At 33.5% G+C, this 21,516-nt stretch overlaps 1 protein-coding gene across 18 annotated transcripts in view; it reads right to left on the bottom strand.

Moving 5' to 3' along the window:
• The window catches only part of ADGRL3 (adhesion G protein-coupled receptor L3), a 464,227-nt gene that overhangs the window by 371,450 nt on the left and 71,261 nt on the right, over positions 1 to 21,516 (bottom strand). For all 18 annotated transcript variants that reach the window (XM_054566788.1, XM_054566790.1, XM_054566791.1 and 15 more), the window contains one exon: positions 6,055 to 6,268. In XM_054566788.1, coding sequence (XP_054422763.1) covers positions 6,055 to 6,268 — 214 coding nt within the window. The remainder of the gene's footprint in view (positions 1 to 6,054; positions 6,269 to 21,516) is intronic.

Raw genomic sequence — 21,516 nt, 5'->3', positions numbered from 1 at the left:
GATGTTGAAAGTCACAATGGGGCAATTCTTGGGAAGGTGAGTATATTGCTGGTACAGGACACAATGTGGGGCATCTGTAGTGCTGTTCATGTTCTGTGTGTTCGTCTGGGTGTTAGTTGGTGAAGTCATTCAGTTGTACACTTAGGTTATGCACAATTTTCCTGTTGTACCCATATACATATTTACAGAGACCTTCACAAGTGCCTTTTTAATTTGAATGATACATGCAATTCTATGTAAAGCAAGGCTGTTATATCACATATTTAAAATGACTCATCAAAAGCTGTTATAAGGTAACATAATATGTGATATTCAAACTTTGCTCACTTACACAAAGTTTTTGTCCAGTTTATGAGGAAGACATTAAAAGAGTTTTTTATCGGCAAGGGGATAATAGCGTGAGCTGATTACCAAGGATAAGAGCGTGTGCAGCAGATCTCTGGGGAAAGCCTGGGGCCCTAGGAAGGCATGGGGGCTGGCCTCAAGTGGTGGCATATTTGGAGAAGGCCTTCAAGAGTTTGAACAGGGCCCAGCAGAACACCAATAAGCTTGTGAAGACACAATGGAAAAGCGTTGGTGAAGGGTAACTGAAGGGAAGCTGTTCTCTTGTATTCTTTCTTGGTGTTGATCCACTTATGTATCTAACATCAATCACCTTGGTCTCCTCTGGTTCCACTAACGCTGTCATCTTTTAAGGACCAGCTTACCACTTTCTCTCACCAAAACACTTCCAAATACATAGCTGAAAGAGTGTTCCCTCCTCTGTTTTTTTTTCTTTTGTTTTCGAACCCTTCAATAAATGTAAATGAGATAAACATTAACTAGTGAGGAAATGATAAAGCTGTTTGTTATTTATCTACCCCTAGAAAAAAAAATAGTTTTGGAGGCAGGAACAATGTCTGACTTTGTTATCCACCCAACCCCAGCGTAACTGTCACAATGCGCTGCATCATCATTGCCTTTCGAGTGCTGGTGGAGTTAAAAAATGGAAATACTTCCATTAATACCTGAAGAAAACATGAAAAATCTCAGCTTAATTCAAAATGCAAAATTTCGGCAGTTACCAGTTGCCAAGAGCCATTTTCATATTTAGAATCCAATGTTATATGAACTATTTTTAAACCCTCTTAGGTGTGTAAACATACAATAAAACAAAACAAAACAAAACAAAACCCTGTTAATAGAATTAATAAAGTTTTTAAGTTACAAAATTAAAGAGTATATTTTTTCTTTCATTTACATACCATTATATGTCAAAAGTTAGTTTTAGATAAGATGAACAGAAAGTCTGGCCCCTAGAAGCCTACTATTTACTTTAGACAAGACAACTGTCTAAAATGTGATAATATAGGTTTATAACTATTTAGATGCAATAAAGATGGATGTAGATGATAATGAGTGAGGTTAGAAATTCTGAGAAGGACAAATAAATGTGTTGTGGCAGTTGAACAAGTTGTCTTGAAGGATAATGTTAAAAAGCACAGGAAATCCGTGGGGGGGCGGGCAGAACGGCAGGAGAACACACTTGGATTTGAGAACAGGAGGTGCACTCTGAAAGGCAGGGAGAAAACTGGCTTCTCTGGAGCAGCTAGCAGATGGCACCGTTCTACTGGGGGGAAATGTGCAAATAAAGTGGTACACACTTTTTAATTCAAGTCCCCAATTTTTCACATTTAACTAACAGGTTAGTATACACTTTTCTTTATGCATTCATTCAATGTGTATGCGAACACCCACATATTATAAAAATGTTTCCAGTCTGTCCTTACCTGTGATTTTTGTCTGATTTATGAGGCTGAAACAAATTATGAAGCCTTTTTAACATGGTTATGCAAGGATACACAAATAATTTTTTTTTAGTAATCCTCCCATCTAGAGAGACATGCTTAAAATGTTTAGAACTTGAGACGGTATATTTCTAGATAGAGAAGATGAAAGAAAAGTTGTTAATCTCTTTTAGAAAAGATGTTTGCCATTATGATTTAAGTTCAAATGCATCAAACTGCTCATACCATAATTAGTAATTATTAGCATTATTTAACACTTTGTCATTGGCATGACTGTGCAAGTTCATTATAAACAGCTTAAGTGGACATGACGATTCTATCTCTTGAGGGATTAAAAGCTGGAACCTGGTTTCTTCTCCCTAAGAGTCAAAGCATTTATTTTGCGAAAGTGTAAATATATTTAATAGTCCAAATACAAGCAAGGAACTTGCCTCCATTGAGAATTCACCACAGTTATTTCAGCTAAGTGACAATTCTTACTTGAGAAACCACCAGGAGGGCTTCCACAAATGATTTACTCAGGTGCTTAAAGCAATTTCACTCTGAGGATTTGTCACTTTATAGTTGCATCCCATATAATTCAGCACCTCCAGAGGATTTTTTTACAATAATTATAAAATTAAGGACTTATTTGGGGAGGCATGAATGATATCAATGAAAAGATTAAAACAGTTTCAATGAAAACCATATACTGATCAAAGACCTAGTGAAGTTAATGCGTCTGCTACATTTTAAATGAAAACCTAATCACAGAAACGCAGAATCTCCTCCTCAACCTATACCCCAAATGGATTCTAAAGTGCGGTGGTCTGAGAGAAGCAATGCATCTATTCTGTACTACTCAAGGAAAACTACTGCTGTAAGATCATTATAATATCTACATGAAATGAAATGATTAGGCATCTTTTAGGCATAAGAGCAGAAAATGTAACCATAGTTGGTATATGTCAAATATATAACAATGAGAGAGATACATAAGAAGAATCAAATGAAACCAAACTAATATCAAATAGTATCCATAATTTAAAAATCTTATTCCTTACAGTCATCTTAGCATGAGCCAATATTTTAAAAATAGACAAAAACCCTCAGATTTTCCCAGAGAGACCACAATCCTTCAAATATATCTCACATGTTTTGATTATCAAAATCCTAGCATGTTATAACTTATTACTGGATACAATAGCAATTTATAAAAATAACATAATGACTCTGCCAATTTATTAATCACATACAAACATACATAGAATTTTAAGTATACCAAGAATACAAAGGGTTAAAAATAAGACAGTCCTTTTTTAAGGTTTTATTGATTTATTTTTAGAGAGAGGGGAGGGGAAGGAGAAAGAGAGGGAGAGAAACACATTGTCTGGTTGCTTCTCATTTGCCCTCTATTGGGGACTTGGCCCACAACCCAGGCAGCATGTGCCCTGACTGGGAATCAAACCAGTGACCCTATAGTTTGCAGGCTGGCGCTCAATCCACTGAGCCACACCAGCCAAGGCTAAGACAGTCTTTCTTATATACAAGAAAAGTAATCCTTGAAACTAGTTATTTTCACTTTTATACTTCAATTTGTATATTTTTACATATGCTACAATTCCCCACACATTTTAACAAATCCTTAAACAACAGAAGAAAAGAAATGCCTAATTAAAAAATCCTGACAAAAAATCAAATTCACTATACGAAATAATTGATTATTTAAAATTCACTTTGTGACCAAGTGCTCATATATCAAGAGGGCTTATATTAAATGAATGACTTCCTCTCTGAATTCTGAATTACAGTAATAGTAAATATGTATTTAAATATATGTAACATTTAGTAAGTTTATCAAAAAATTAATATAGTTCAAACATTCTATAGTATGGGTAACTATTGACCAGTCTCTTTAGAGGTGAAGATCTTTTCCTCATCCAATGATGTTATATGGCACCTTAATTTATACTATTTTAATATGGTAACATTTTAGAAAGCTTTTATGTATTAAATGAATTAACATATCCTACTTATTAAAAGAATAATTTTTTTCATTGTTTCTAAGGCCAAATAATCTTTAATCAAGTATTTTATTGTATTGTATCTTGATTAATGGTTATAAAAATTTCCTGTTAATTTAATTGCTATTGTGTTCTTCCTATGCTGATAGAAAATAATTGTTAGCATTAAGATAATTTTTCTGTACCTCTGGTGAAAATTATAAAATTCTGCTTTTAAAAACCATAAAACATAAATTTAGTTTCTCATTTAATAACCCCATTTCTAGAGAATATGCAGTAGACAATGAAACTGAATAAATAACCTAATGAATATTAATAATTTCCAAAAGGTACTTGCAATTGTAATACTATCATTTCAGTGATATGAGGGATAGTTTGATACTGAAATAGTAGTTCAAATTATCCTAAAATAATACAATACTATGTCCTTAGCTATGCTGAATATGTCACACAGGTGTATATTGGGAGTCTGTATTAAATGCACAAAGAAAAGAATATTAGAATTTGTTCATGTGTGTGGTGTAAGAAGGTGGTCTAGTTTCATTTTTTCGCACCAATCTGTCTAATTTTCCCAACATTATTTTTTGAATAAACTATCTTTAGCCCATTGTATGTGCTTGCTTCCTCTGTCAAATATTGACTGACTATAAAGGTGTGGTTTTATTTCTGGGCTCTTTATTTTGTTCCATTGATCTATGTGTCTGTTTTTATGCCACGGCCACACTGTTTTGATTACTATGACTTTATAGTTTAGCTTAATATTAGATAACATTATTGCTCCAACTTTGTTCTTCTTTCTCAATATTGCTGTTCCTATCAAGGGCTTTTTGTGATTCTATATACATTTTTTGAAATATTTGTTCTAGTTCCATGAAATGCAACATTGATAGCTTGATAGGAATTGCATTGAATCTATAGATTACTTTGGGTAGTATGGACATTTTAATGATATTAATTCTCCCTATCCATAAACACGTTATGTGCTTCCATTTATTTGTACCTTCTTCAATTTCTTTCTTCAGTGCCTTACAATTTCCTGAGTACAAGTCTTTAAGAATAAATTCAAAATGGACTGAAGACTTAAATGTTAGACCCCAAACCATAAAAATCCTAGGAAAAAAAATAGGCAGTAATAACTCGGACATTGCTTGTAGCAATGTTTTTTGTGATATATCCCCCTCAGGCAAGAGGGATGGAAAAAAAAATAAACAAATGGTACTATACCAAGAGAAAGTGGTTTTCACAGCAAAGGAAACCATCAACAAAATAAAAAGACAACCCATGTAATGAGAGAATAGATTCACCAATCATATATCTGATAAGGGGTTAATATCCAAAATGTATAAAGAACTTAGAAAACTCAACACCAAAAATCCAAATAATCCAATGAAAAACTGGGCAAACGACATGAATTGACTCTTCCCCAAAAAGAACATACAAAATGGCCAACAGACATATCAAAAGATGCTCAATATCACTAACCATCAGAGAAAAACAAATTAAAACCACAATGCGTTATCATCTTACACTGGTCAGAATGGAAATCACCAATGAATCAACAAACAACAAGTGCTAGCCAGGATGTGGAGAAAGGGGAACCTTTTGCACTCTTGCTGGGAATGCAGACTGATGCAACCACTGTGGAAAGTGGTATGGAGTTACCTCAAAAAAGATAAAAATGGGCCTGCCTTAGGACCGACAGATTCCACTTCTGGGATTTGACCCGAAGAAACCCAAAACACTAATTCGAAAGAATATAACTGCCCCTATGTTCCTTGCAGTATTATTTACAGGTACCAAGATTTGGAAGCAGCCCAATTGTCCATCAGTACATGAGTGGATAAAACAACTATGATAAATTTACACAATTTAATACTACTCAGCCATAAAAGGAGAAGAAAATTTTACCATTTGCAACAGCATGGATAAACCTGGAGAACATTATGCTAAGTGAAATAAGTCAGTCAGAGAAACAAAAATACCATATGATTTCACTCACCTGTGGAATCTAGTGAACAAATTGAACTAACAAGCAAAATAGAGACAGACTCATGGATAGAGAGCAGGCTGACAGCTGTATGGTGGGGTTAGAATGCGGAGGGATTGAGCCAAAAGGACAAAGGACTCAAGGACATGGACAACAATGCGGTGATTGTGGTGGCGGGGGCGAGGGGGCGTGGAGCGGAGAAGAATCTATAAGGATGATAGATAACAGAAAAATGCACTACAAATAAATTTTATAAAGAACATTAGAAGTATCATACCTTTGAGACATAATCTTATAGGCATCTGGCAGATAGCATCGTATATTCTCCATCTGAGCAGGGTCCGAGTCACAGATTTTATCATCAGTCCTCCCGTAGTTGGCACTTTCAATCATGATGACATCTGTCCCTGGACAGCGCAGCTCTATGGGGTAACTCTCACAGGAGAGCTCTCTGCGGACCACAGCCATTGGGATAGGGGCGCGGCTGAAAGCTATGGGAAGGAGGAAGAAGGAAAGTGAGTCCTCTTTACTGCATACAAAGAAAAGTTTTTATGTTTTCTTGTCCAGTGTTGGGGGTAAACCAACACCAAGGAATAAAAGCTGTTGCAATTCATAATTTTAACTCAGAATATCTCTCACTTCAGTAACTTCACAGCTATTATTTATTCTAACAACAGTTATTTCTTTAAAAACCCTTTTAATTGCTTTATTTTTCCTTATACATGGAAAAAAGGACTCTGAATTTTCTAAAAGTTTGGCTGGTATGTGAAGTAAAGACTATACAGAAATACCCAATTTGCTGAGTAAGATTTTCAGATAGGCCTCAAGGGTACTGTGTATGTATTTTGTTTTTTCATGGAAACCATGACCAAAAAAATTACACTGTTCTTGGGCTTATAAATATTCTTAGTTAAATAAAGTGGCCTGTTTCAATTTTAAAACACAATTATATACTTTTAAGTAATAATTAAATAATCTGTATACTTGGTGAGTTAATTATAGAAATAATGAATGTACTTTATTTAAGAAAAGGAGATGTATATGGAAAAAAAATCTTTTGCTTTAGCTCCCTCTCCACACCTTTTCCCAAATGTTAAGAGGTAACTGGTTAACAATATGATAGCCTTTCTATTACACTTTTGTACAGGAAAAACAAATAGACATTAGATGTTTCCTCCCACCACTCTTTTGATTTTATTCAAGTAAATTTTACTAAGATTATATCACAGTACACATATTGTTTCATACATTAACTTAATTAATTTAACAATATATGATGAAAATGTTTTCATTTCTATAGTGTATGCCTTCAATGGCTATATCATTTATAATTATAAAACATTACTTAGTTGATGTTGATAACCATGTAGGAATATCACAGTGTTTTCTGTCATATCACTGCAAAAATGTATTAACATATTGTGTACCATGGCTATAATATTTTGGAGAAATATAATTATCAAAATATATTTAACGATATATTTCTATAAATGAAATATACTTCAAGTTTGGTAAATATCAACAACTAGATGTCAAAACATTTAATAAAAATGTACACTTTCACCAGCAGTACTTTTCTCTTCAAAACTACATATTACCAACTGTTTTAAATTTTGCCAAAGTGTTAGACAAAAAAATGATATAGTATCCTTATTTTAATTTTCACTTCTTTATTTATACAATAAAAATATTTTCATATGTTTATTGACTTCATATTTCTGAATTGCTTGCTTAATTTTATCCATAGTTACACTGTAATAGTTGTATAGAAACAATGTAAATTTGTTTTTCATATTCGTGGCAAATGTTCTTCTAGTTTGCAGTTTGGTTTTAGATATTTGCTGAACATATATATTTCATTTTTATACAGCCAACTATCTATCTTTTCATGTCAAGTTTTACAGTTTCCTACTCCAAGACTGTTAACATAATCAGCACATTACTGGAAGAAACTCAGATATTTCATTGTAAAAGCTCAGCAAGACTTCTTTTAAAATGCATATAAGTAAAATTTTAAGTTGTTTGCCAACAATCTAATAGAGCTGATTTCCACACAAGGTAATTAATTTTAGATATACTTACGTAATAGTTATAAATTCGCGCTGATTGTTTAACTCATTAATGTGCATATACATCACATATACTTAAATAAATATATGCAACTTTTCTTGTTTCTATTTTTATTAAGCATGAAATGTGAAAAGAGAAGGGAGAAGAGAAACAAAAGAGTAAAAAGAGAGAAATTTTATTACTATAAATATTTTCCCTTGAAACTTAAAACATTGATTTGGTTTGTGAAACCAGACCTATTATTTAAAAATTGAGAATGACATTAGTTTTTACCATATTTCTATATTATTTTGGAAAAACTATAACTGTAGCATAGACCCCATGTATAACTTCTGAGCAGGTCACTTAAAGTTCTCAAGCTGTATAGTCATTTCCATTCTGGATACCACTCAACATGGTGTGTATTTCTCTCTCTCTCCCTCTCTCTCTCAGCACATTAACAGTGTTGATCAAAGAGAGTTAATGTAATTAGAAGTGGTTGTAACATTATAAATAACAGGGAAGCGCACCATGTACCTATTTAGTATTTTGACTAAATAGACTAACCCACCAGCCACTGCTTTAGGGGAAGATACTTTAAATAGTTACAGGACAGATGAATCAAGCGCTTACATATATCAAGCCATCAATGCCCCGTTCAGATCAGGTTTATCCGTGGGACTGTTCTACATTGTGGAGGATCCACTCAAAAAATAAGGTCTGCAGCTTAATCTGCACTTAGCAGAGAATAAAATCTCTAGCCTGCCTTATATGTTTGTTCACTATGAATACAAAAACATTAGCAAAACAGCCTGCATTTGTATTTACTTTCCATTTATTACCTTTACACTTTGTTTACCTCAAATTATGTATATTTAAATAAAATTAAATCTACTGGAGAAAAAGATGAAAGGCATTGATAAGAAAATGCATATTATAAGGCTATTTTGAGCAGTGAAGACAAGATTGTTGCTTTATATGAGTAATGACAGATAAATATTTGACCTCTGTTTATATACAAAAAAATTACATCATTTGATGGCTAACTGAGCATGAGCATAAAAGAGAGGGAAACAAGGATGACAACTAGGTTTCTTGCCTAAGCAAACAAGTGGCTGGATGGTAGTGCCATGAACAAAATCTGGAAGGAAGTTGAATACAGGTCAGTGACTCACAAGAGAATCTTTATAAATTTGAGAATTTTAAGTTAGTACTTAAAAGCATAGCAGAAGATAAGATACCTAGGAGGGAGGATGCATTTTATTAAGGAGTCCCAATCGGCAGTTTGAAAATACGATCACAGTTCTTGGGTAGTCCTCCATTTGTATTCTCTTTCTCCTTGAATGTGCCTTTTACTTAGTGAGTCTCTTCTAATGCACACAGTGTTACAGAAGGGAGAGTATGTCATTTCCCAGACTAGTTAATTAACAAGGCATTGCAGCTTCAGCCTCCCTCATGGATCACATACTCTATGCAAAGCAGCGGTCACCATATCTTGAAAACGCTCAAATCCCATGGCAAGATCCAAGCATATCTTGAAAACTGAGCCCTCTCCTGAAACCCACCATGAACTTGCAAGGCAGGTGAGTGAGGCACCTTGGCAGCTGATCCTCCAACCACCAGAAAGCCTTGCTTTAGACAACTGCGCCGGAGTAACTAGTTAAACTACACACAGATTCCTAATCTAAACAAACCATGGAAAAGAATAAATGTTTACTGTTTTAAGCTACTAAGTTTTGGGCAATACACTATTAATTATAGATAGCTCTTAACCAAGCCTGAAGGAACGTTTAAAGAGTGATTTTTGAAGCTGTTGGACAGACATTGAAAAATATCACATCAATAAAAGAAAAATATGAATTACCCACACACATACTATAACATGACCATCAATTTAAATAAAACATATGCTTTTTAAAATGTTAAATATATAAATATGTTTTATTTATTATTTAAATACATATGTGTATATGTAAAACCTATAAATACATGTTAAAAACATTGTTTTTCCAGTGATCATGAGAAGGGGAAATAAAGGCTCTTTTGAAAACTTTAGAATGAAAAAGAAACAGATCTTGTTCCTCTTGAGAGAGAAGTACTTAAACTACATTTAAGTCAAGGCTAATGATTTTAAAGGAGTTTCTTAATTTGAAGAGTGACACTTACATATCTAAAAGTGGGCTACTTTGTAATTATTGTCAATGCCTTTTAATAATGCTTCATTATTTAACTGCTGCCAAAAAGTAAATATCCCCAATTTTAAGTTTGAGCAGAGCCTATAACACAATTTTCTTAAAACATGTGTATTTCTCTCTGCCATTATACATGCCAAATCACTTATCCAGGTTTTTAAAAATGTGCTCCAATAATCTAGTCCAAAATATTTGGCAGTAAAAATAACATTAGAAACCCAACAGAATATTATCCTGTCATCTACTTTCTTTAAAAGTACATCTGCTACCAGTAAGCTTCTAATAAACTGAATTCAACAATTCTAATTCAAGAAAGAATGCATGTAATTTAAATTAGTATTTAATCAAGTGTACCACAGTGACAATCAAAACTGACTAACACAATTACGCTCTGAGGTAAAAAAGAGAAACATGAAATTTAGAATTTCTGAAACAACAGGCAGAAAAAGATATACTGTATCAAATATCCTAAGAACAATTGTTGTGTAGGTATCCTTTTGACTTAGGGAGCTTCAGTAAGAGAGTAGCATTAATTGTTCTTCTCTAAGATACACATACACAAAGTGGTGGCCTTGAAGTGAAACTGTCCATACAGATAATTTTGCCTAAAAAATGTAGCAAGTGTTGGAATAAATGAATTCATATCTAATTGCTACAATTTCTCAACATTTAATAAAATGATATTCCACATTGTGTCCCAACTATATTCATGAGGGATTAAATTTCTAAGATGGTTTCAAATTTCACATTTCACAATTATCCTAATGTTTTTCTAAATGTCAAAAACTCCCAACCGGCTGTTTAAAATGTTCTTAAGAGTAAAAATTATAATTTCAAGAATCCAGTAAAAACAATTACACAATTCAAAAGAAATAAAAAGATATGCCAGTTTAATGCATACTGATCACCTATAGTGTGTCTGCTGGGAGATATTAAACATAACGCATGGACATTGTTTAAATTCTCTTTCCACATAGGGGATTATCTCAGGCCTAGGAGCAGTCCTACACAGAATGGAATTCCAAAATTGTCAAAGGGTTCTTAAAAGTTATTACATAAAATCAAGAAAATGATAAAAAATTAATGCATGATGGTTAATGCTGCATGTCAACCATCGGGACTAAGAGTGGCCCAGGTAGCTAGTAACACAGTCTGGAGAACACTTGCTAAAAATATGTGTGGCAAAGTCCCCAAAGCCAAGAAATGATATCAATAAAAAAATGAAACCAAAAGATTACAGGGCAATGACAAGATCAGATGGATGGAAGCTCAGAGCAGGGCAGTGACGATGGGCATCTGACACTCCTAAGTTTCTCCGTGGACTCTAGAAGCTTGCGGTTGGATAGAAAATGCACACATCTGTGCAAAGTTTTAGCATCTCATAAGGTACAATGAATTCTGTGGAACAGATTAAAGAATAATGAATTGATAAACATGTATTTGGGTGTTCAAGAAAAATTTCTTGAAGGAAGAAGACTTAAGCTGACCTTTAAAAGTGAAACAATATGTGAATATAGGAGAAGAGGCAAATAATCCAGGCAGAAGTTTTGAACAAAGAAAGATATAGTCAGCGTCCTGAATGAGGGTCTCAAAGAGATATCTGCACTCACATGTTCATTACAGCATTATTCTCAATAATCAAGACATGTAAACAACCGAAGTGTCCATTAGTGGATAAAGGGATAGAGAAACTGTGATACACACAGGGTGGGGCAAAAGTAGGTGTATAGTTGTGAGTACACAAAACACAGATTTTTATTCTTGCATTATTATTTATTATTGTATTATTTCCCATACAAACACCTGCACACCTACTTTTGCCCCACCTGTATATACAATAGAATATTATTAAGTCATAGGGAAAAAGAAAATCTGTCATTTGCGACAACACGGATGGATCTTGAAGGCATCATAAGTGAAATAAGCCAGACAGAGAAAAATGTATATTGTATGATATCATTTATATGTGGAATCTAAAAAAGCCAGGCTCACAGAAACAAAGGGTAGACCAGTGGCTGACTAAAGAAGGAGGTTGAAGGAAATGGGGAGATGTTGGTCAAAGGGTTCACTTCAAAGATGAATAAATACTGAGGATCTTATGTACAGCATGGGGGTTATAATTAACAGTACTCTATTAATAATATATTGTTGAAAGTTGCTAAGAGAGATCTTAAAGTTTCTCACCACACACACACACACACACACACAGACACACAAATGGCAATTTTGAGGCAGCAATGGAGGCATTAAAAAACCACCCTGTGGTACTCATTTTACAATATATGTGTTTTAAATCAACACACAGTACACCTTAAATTTACACAAAATTTCAGTTATATCTCAGTAGAGTCAGGGGAAAAAAAAGAAAGATATATTTAGTAGAGAATGAGGAACAGATGGGAGACAGAACTAAACAGTAGTCATACTGAAAAGAGCCTTAAAAATCTGATTCAGAATTTAGGTCCAGTTATATAGGACAGTGGAAAATGACGATATAATTATATTTATAAAACTATCTTGAAAAGCATTAGACAATAGATTATTCAAATGGAATAGAATGAAAGTAAACAGAGTCTGGGAATTATTGAGGAACATTTTGTCATAAGCTATTTAGGGTGATATGACCATGATAACTGCTAACATTAATCAAGTGTTTTCCATGTGTTGCTGCTTGAAAAGTATTTTATTTCAAATTCTAAAGAATAACAACTTGGCAATATTTTTATCCCCATTTCATATACCAGGAAACTGCAGCTTAGCGAAAAATGGTAAGAATGGGAGGCTTGCACAAAAAAGTCATACAGGTGATATAAGAGGAAAAGATTCTCCTTCTGTGTCACAAAGACAGAAGACAAAAGAAGGGACTTGTTTCAGGAAATACATGTGAGAAAATTGCACTAATAATCAATGATCTAAAGTTCAGTAAAATGAAGTACAATTCTTGAATATGAAATGTTAAATAGTCCATTTATTGTGTCTGGTGAGGGCTTTAAAAAAAAATAGTATAAGCCCTGGCTGGTGTGGCTCAATGGATTGAGTGCTGGCCTGCCCAGGTATATCTGAAAGTCCAGATATATTCAAACTATTCAAAATGTGGAATAGAAAGAGTAGGCAGCTAGTTTGTTTTTTTTAATAAACATTCATGACAACTTTTTTCTTTAAATAAATGACAAAAAATCTAACCAAAAGGAAACTATAAACCTTAGGGGGGAAAAACCAAAGGGTCACTGGTTTGATTCCCAGTCAGGGCACATGCCTGGATTTCAGGCCAGATCCCCAGTACGGGGCACAAGAGGTAACCACACATTGATGTTTCTCTTTCTTCCTCCCTCCCTTCCCCTCTCTCTAAAAATAAATAAATAAAATCTTTTAAAAAATAGAATAAAACATAATAACATACTATTACTCTTCTGAGAATTTTAAGTATTCCTGTTTTTAACACACTGATATTATAACAGAAAGTTAATATGAAGATTGTCTTTATGTGAAAATCCACTGCATTAAGACAGAAAATCACTATTTTAATTTTAAATTGTAGCATTAATTCTCAAATGTCCTCAGTATATTTTTCTGGCAGTACATAAATAATTTTCTTCATTGCAAGTAACAAAATTTAGTTTTTGTTATCCTTACTATAAAACCAAGAAAATCTGTAGTCATGCAGATTTTAACACAACATACAGAAAATTTAATGACAGATAAACATAAGTTTTGAATAAACAGCACCTGTTCATATTCATTCCCTCTTCCCCTCCTTTGCTCTCTCTCTATCTCTCTCTCTCTCTCTCTCTCTCTCTCACACACACACACACACACACACACACACACACACACACTCTTAATTGGAAAGCATAAAAAGCTTTCAGTGGCCTATAATTCCGCAGCATACATCTACTGAAAAAAGAAATCTTGTAGCAATAATCTCTTTGTTAATACCTTCAGCATTGAAACACATATACAACGTTTATGAATCCTTCATCTACAAGCTTTAAGATAGCTTTATATATCCCATCAGTGTTGAACTGCCCACCTGTAAGTAGAATAAGCCTATCCATAAAGAGGCTGACCAAATCTGTATCTCCATATTGTTATGTCTTCTAACCTAAGATTTCTCCTACTTTTTTCTAGCACCTAAAATTTCACATGCATTCTAGTTGAATGCATCTGCTATAATAAGTTTGTAAACTGAATATGTTGCTTAAAAATGAAATGCTTATTCTGTGTTCTATTTGCAGTGAAAACTTTTATTAGCAATGTTTTTAAACAAATATATTTTTATTAAGAAGTTAATTAACACTAAATACAAAATGTAAACCCTGACTTTAAAGACAGTGAATCTCTCCCGAGTAATATTAATGTATTAACCAACCAAATCTCTCAGCCTAGCAAAGTCCAGATATATCCAAAATATACAACTAGTTGTTGTTGTTTTTTAATGAACACTGATGGCAATTTTTTTCTTTAAATGAATGACAGAAAATCTAACCAAAAGGAAGCTATAAACCCTAGCGGGGGTGGGGGGGGGAAACAGTACACATGGGATAAATTCTAGGCACTAGTGAAGATGTTTTGAGTGAAAGTGAAATCTGCTGGGCAGGTGAAGAAGTGAACTCTCACCTCTCTCCAGCTTTGAGGGGCAGCCTTCCAGGAGTATTCTAAATGAACAGATTTCTATCTCCTCTCTAACAACAAAAGAAACAACAAAAAATATTCTGAAAGATGGAAAAGCAGCTCACAGATGTAAGTTTATAAAGCCATAAAAACTGACTTCTAAAACCACATTTAAAAAAAATCACAGGAAACAGGTAATAAAGGATAAACCAAGGATTATTTATATATGTAGGAAAATAGTCATGAAGTGACATAGAGCATGTACAGCACTCAATTATATTTGTTCTGTTCAGCCACAAAATATACTATTGAGGTTAGTAAAACACATTTTTCCACCTACAATAAAATTTAATAGAAACTATTAATATAATAGATTTTCAGGGCCACACAGCAAGTTTCTTTAAATAGAGTAAAATCAATCCTCTAAACATCTACCTCAATGTCTCCTGCAATCATTAAACAAATAAATTATAAAATAACAACTAATGTTCAAAGTAGTGGTTGAGAAATACCTATTCTGACATGCCTGAATGATCAATATAAATCCTTCACATCAGTAATTAAGTTCACTTATTCATTCAACAAATATAAATTGAGCAATAGGAAAGTGCCAAATACTTCCAGGTTGTGGCTATTGAAGAAAACCAGGTTTGCCACCCTGAAGTCGCCTTTTTGGGATATTGATTTTAAGCTGTTTACTGAGAAACCAAAGACTCAGAAGGAACCCTTGACCCGGCCCCCCTTTCCTGCGCAACTGACTCGCTGAGAAACCTCCTTCAGGAAGGAAACAGAATGCTCCCCTTAATCTAAACTGGAATTAAGTATGGTAAATAGGATGACTTTAGGCAGGGGGCTCTCAGCTAGATACTCACTGTCTCCATTGTATCTGAGTTGCCTTCCATGCCTGTTCCCCTCCTCCTCCACTCCCTGGAAAACGCCCATTCTCATTCCTGAAATCTAACACCTGCCCGCCGCTCTCTTTTGCCCCAAATGTCATATATACCCAATGATGCTTCAGTATCTTTAGAATTTCCAAGATAATTTGAATGCCCCATGCACACAAATGAAAATTTTGATTTTCTCCTGTTAATCTGTCTTTGTTAATTTGGTTATTACCCATCTAGATGAATTTCAAAGGTGGGAAGGAAAGTATTATTATTTGTTTTTAGCCCCCACAGCATTCGATGGTCAACAGAACATTGATTCATGACCTTATGGATTTTACAATAAAATGGGGACAGGGTTTATAAATGTCAAAAACAATTAAATACACAATAATTAAATAATCTCAAAATGACCATATGAACTATGATGGGAAATGAAAACAAAACGAAATACGACACTGAGAGAAAATAGCACAGTTTCACCAAATGACAACTTGACCAACATATCTGTTTGTATATTACCCCCAAACGTTGGGTGTATCCAAAATTATTTTAACAGTAGTATTTTTTAAATTACTAAAACACAAGTTTAAAATCTCATAATGCTCCACGTTATTCAAAATGACATATTAAGTCTTCATCAAACTCTTCGTAGAGGAAGGTGAAAATGTATTGTTACAAACAGACATTTACTTGAATCAATACGTTGTTGAAGGGGAGAGCAGAAAGCATAATTATATTCACAAACAGCTTTCAGTGATTCATACCAAAATAAGATAGATGAAGAGATAAAGTACATTATTTTGACCAGTTAAATCAAGCTGCATCACTTTGCAAGAACATTTAAACAAATTAGAAAAAAATGCTGACATTTATAATAAGATTTTTTGATCTTTGATTTAATTGGTATAAAAAATAAATTATCTGGAGAAAGCAGCCATGAAAACATCTATGTTATTTTTAATAAATAGTACATTGGGATATTCTAATATTAATAATTAATAATATATTAAGGTGTTCTAATATGAATTTGCCAATCTACTTCTAGAAAGTTTACATGAACATAGATATCTTGCATATTTTAATAGGTCTCCAAATTATCATCTCTGGATTACAAAGTAAAATGAATGTTGTTTTTTATGAAAGAATCCTTTTAATGCTTAAAATTTGCCCAGCTCCAAGAAACAAACTTACCGTTAGAAATACATAAACCCAAAAGGTTTCCTAATTTGACACATCTTCCTGTCAGCCATATCAGACTGATTGAACTGAACTTTAAACATATCCTGCTTATCATCTATTTCCATATTTTTTATCATTGGATATCTACTAGTGTTCCCTAGATCCTTGCTTTTAATCTTGATTGCTGTTGCTGTATTTCCCTATTATCTAAACAGAATTTTCTTAATATTTGTGGAAGGTTTTTTGTTTGTTTTTTTGTAATTACCTTGTTCTTTGAATTTATACAGAGAGTTCAGAAGGAATTTCCCATCTTTATTTAAAAACTAAATTTTCAAATTAATTATTAAATTCTAAAGTGATACATTAATAAACTTATGAATGATGATTATATACATATACCTTACTGAAATTATTTCCCAATTATTTCCTATATTTATACTTGCATTTTCAACATATTCAAAGTGTCACAAATTCTCTCCCTCTCTTTTTCGTACACGCACGCGCGTGCACGCGCACACACACACACACACACACACACACACACACACAGGGTTGCTTTATAAAAATGTAAATTTTTAAGTGCTCTTTTAAGCACAGTTGATGGTTTAGGTCTGATGAATCCATACTCTCTCTCAGTTTGATGTGAAGTACACTTTCAAGGTGACTGGTTATGAGTAAATGCTCTAGTAATAGAGTTAAATTGATTGACAAAAGCCACTTGGTTTGAGAATGAAAACATTTCACTTTGACCTAATAGCTTAAAAAATAATCATATGCATTTTCAATATCACTAATTTTTCTTGTTTTTACCCTTATTTGGTCAACATTTTATATTTTTCCCTCACATACTCTTTCAAGAAAGAGAAATCAATGGTTATTTTAAAAAATCAGCTATCATTCTATAATAAAGTCAATAATGCCCAATTATTCACAGTTAATAAACTTTCTCTGGTTAGTTTTACATCTGTCCAATTCTATAAACACTGAACACAGGTTAGTGAGCTTTTTATAGGTATTTGTTCAATGCAACTCAGAAGTATTTTAAAAAGATTTTTATATTTACCAATTTTAATTGAACAGATTCTTTGTCCAAGATCTCTACAAAAAAAGAGATTCTAGTTCATAACTTTATGGAAAAATATGAATCATTCAATTACTCTTTTACAGAAACATAATTTAATATTACATTAATATTAATTTAGAAGAAAACTATTTTACTATGAATATATAGGATTTTGCTCAGATGACTCATAAATCTTACTTTAGAAATGGCCCAAGAATTTGGCATAGGAAAAAATCTGAACTCTTGGCAAAAGATGATCATTTACATAAAGATGCTTGGGGATTCAAAGTGCCAAAATCATTTCTTTAAATGGGTGGTCTCAAAGATGAGGTCAGATTACAGAATGGACCTTACAAATACATGGAACTTTCACATCTGCAATAATTATGAATCTCTTCAGTATTAATTTAACATGACACAAATGAATGCATTGTTATTTATGGGGCAACCAAACTGTGACATAATGAAGCTTTCATTAATCACCTGTTGCTGGTGTATTACTGAATTTATAGCATTTTGAGATACCACACTGCTATATCACCAGTCACATGGTTTAAATTTTCTGAGGATTAGAAAATGTATTTTTCAACACAGGTATTAAAAAATAGGATCCTCTGTAGTCTCTTAGATAATTCATAATGCCTCATAAATTGCTCTTTTAAAATAGATTCATTTAAAGCACTGTTTCTTTTCTCACATCACAACATCTGGGTAAGCTAAGAATTTCACTTCTAAATCTAAGAACAGATTGAGCAATAAATTGGATCATGGGACAAAACAGAAGGCCATGAGAAGCGGATGAGTTGTGGTTTTCGCTGAAACAGAACAAAAAGGACACATGTAAGAAAAACTGTACGGATAGGCTTTACTAAGAGTTAAAAAGTTTCTTCTGCACTTATGGTTCCCTAATCAGTTTCTGTAGAGGAACTGTCAGTCCATTAGAATAATATTTACTCTTAAAAACAGTGACGAATTGCATGATTATAATATTTTCTATAGTTTATGGGCTTGTTTACCATAACACTAAATCTACTTAAGCAAGTTTTGCCAAGAAAATGGACTTGAGACAAGCCCAAAGAATTTCTAAAAACTCTCTAACAGGTATTATTAAAATCTTCAAAAATACTCAAACAGTTTATTTGGGAAAAATTATTTGATGTGAACCTGTAATTATTTGTAAGTTAATACAATTTACTTTTCTATCTACTCAACCATTCATTCAACAAACAGCTGTTGAATTTTATTATATGCCAGAAATAAGCTTTATTCTCCAGGAGATGAACATGAATGCACTGAATATAAATATTATGGTTCCTATCCAAAAGCTATCTATTCATGAGCAACTTCCTTAAACTTTTGAAGTAACAGTTTTTCTGTATTAAATAAGGATAATTTAAACCTCTTTCACAGAAATCAAATCCCTTGTTAAGTATATAAGTGTCAATCAAAGTCGCATATCGGGTATGTTTTGATACTGCTAGGGTTGTAAGTGAAGATAAAAAACATATACAAAATCATTCTTAATAGAGGGGATGGTATGGATGGAGGTATAGAGACCTATCTGGGGGTCCTAAGTACACATTTATTCCAATAAAATAACTATTTTTCTCCATGCTGTCCCAAACCTGCACATTCCTCTTACATGAGCCCTTTAATTGTCTTGTTGTCCGCAAATGTATTATCCTATGTTTGCAGTCTCTTCTTCAATATAAATCTCGTTTAGATTTTATACTATTTTTTTAGACCACATCTTGTGTTCTTTTCTGTCTTCACTGCTTGAAGATACCTTCTGTGATAACCTTGATTCAGGGCCACTTTAATCAAACTTCCCTCCTAACCCTGTGTCATAGCCCTCAGCCCCAGTCACTTCCATGGTCACCCATTTCTCCATTTGGTTTAAAGAGAAATAAACACAGAGATAAGAAAACATAGATTAATCAGGAAATGGAAACACATCTGGTTTTGCTATAGTTACTGGTGCATGATACAAGACAATATATGTCGCCACTGAAAACATTGTTAGATTATGTTAAAGAGAGCACTATGTTTGGTTTTTACCTCATTCAACAAATAATTATTGAGTTCCTACTTATAGCAAAGAGCTAGTGCATAGCAGTAAACTAAGAGAAAAAGAAAATCTACCCTCATGAATCTTAATTTCCCATTGGGGACACAGAAAATGAACCACAAATTTATGGCATATCCATTACTGGTAAGTGGTATGGCAAACAAACACACAAACAAAAAACCCAACTATATATGGTCTGTAGTGTAAATTTCTGACATTAACTTTTTATTTTTTATTATACTAACGTGCCTGACATTAAACTTTTGGTTGCCAAGGCATTCATTTCATAACACATCATCTTCAATAAGTATGTTGCCACTGCTATATGACACAGCTACTAACAAACCAACCAAATAGGGAACTAGACACTCCTAACCATGACGGTCTTTCAGAAAACCCAGGACAACCTGGATAACCCAATGCTTGAGTGACCCTGTTTCTCCCTTCCCGAGACCTGATTTCTACTCTTATGCTTTAAATTAACCAATAAAGAGGGAACCCATAAAACCCTAGACATCAATTCTGAAACCCTAACAAGGGCAGAGCCCTATTCCAAACTTTCTCTCTACACACAGTCTCCTTGTTTGGCTCATGGGAGTGTTGTGTGCCCTCCAGGCCCCGAGAGTAATAAATCTTTTCCCTCAAAGTTCCTTGATGGCTGCTGCTGAAGTGGATCCTGACATGCTAAAAAAACCACAAGGGCAGGTCCAACCACTACATTGCACTACAAGTAATGCAGGCCTGGGTGAGTGCCTCAAGTGTTAGGTGAAAGCACTACCCTTGATAGGCAAGGACCCAGGAAGCACAGTTATGAGGGATGGGGAGGTGTTTCAGATAGGAGGCACTGCTATCTTTGAATGGAGTCTTGATTTGGATATAACTTCACATTAGGAAGAATAATCTGCCTGAGATGAACAAGATGGATTTGAAACAATTCAGGGGAAATATGATAAAAAGAATAACCAGATAATAAATTTAACCACCCAGAAAAGAGGAAATGGCAACGTTAGTAAGATAATAGAGACTGAAACTCTAAGAGACTTGTGGAAATTAGTCCAAATTTTGTTACCCCTCAGGAAGGGATAGAACGGTAACAAAGGTGATCGAAAGGGCTATATTAGCAACAGAAAAAAGGACTATCAAGAGTACTCCAATTGGTGGGGAGAAAGACAAAGATAAAGTCAATTTTAGTTAAGTCTTTACATACAAAAAAGAAAACAAACAAACCAATAATGATTTAGCCCTTAAATCTCAAGAACATATATAAAGTCTTGAGAAAATATAAATGATGGTTATTTTAATTAAAAATGATATACAAAGTCCATGAGTTAAAAAATTGCCAACAAAACTTGTATATAAATATTCATAGCAGCAATATTCAGAAGAGCCAAGAATGGAAATGACCCAAATGTCTGCCAACTGATGAATGAATAAACAAAATGTGGTATACACATACAGTGGAATATCTTTCTGGCTATAAAAAGAAATAAATTTGATGATAAAAATGTTATAGAACTTGATATGTGTGGTAGCTTCACATCATTGTGAATGCATTAAACACCATATAAGGGTATGGTTAAATTTATGTTATGTGACTTTCACCTCAAGAGAAAAATTAAAATAAAAACTGACATACAGATACATGCTATAACTTATATGAACCTTGAAAACATTGTGCAAAGTAAAAGAA

This window comes from Pteronotus mesoamericanus, unplaced genomic scaffold, assembly GCF_021234165.1.
Source record: "Pteronotus mesoamericanus isolate MK-2021 breed Mesoamerican mustached bat unplaced genomic scaffold, CSHL_Meso_final contig_180, whole genome shotgun sequence".
Classification (NCBI taxonomy): Eukaryota; Metazoa; Chordata; class Mammalia; order Chiroptera; family Mormoopidae; genus Pteronotus; species Pteronotus mesoamericanus.
Note: the sequence above shows the minus strand (reverse complement) of the source record. Positions and strands in the feature narration are given on the sequence as shown.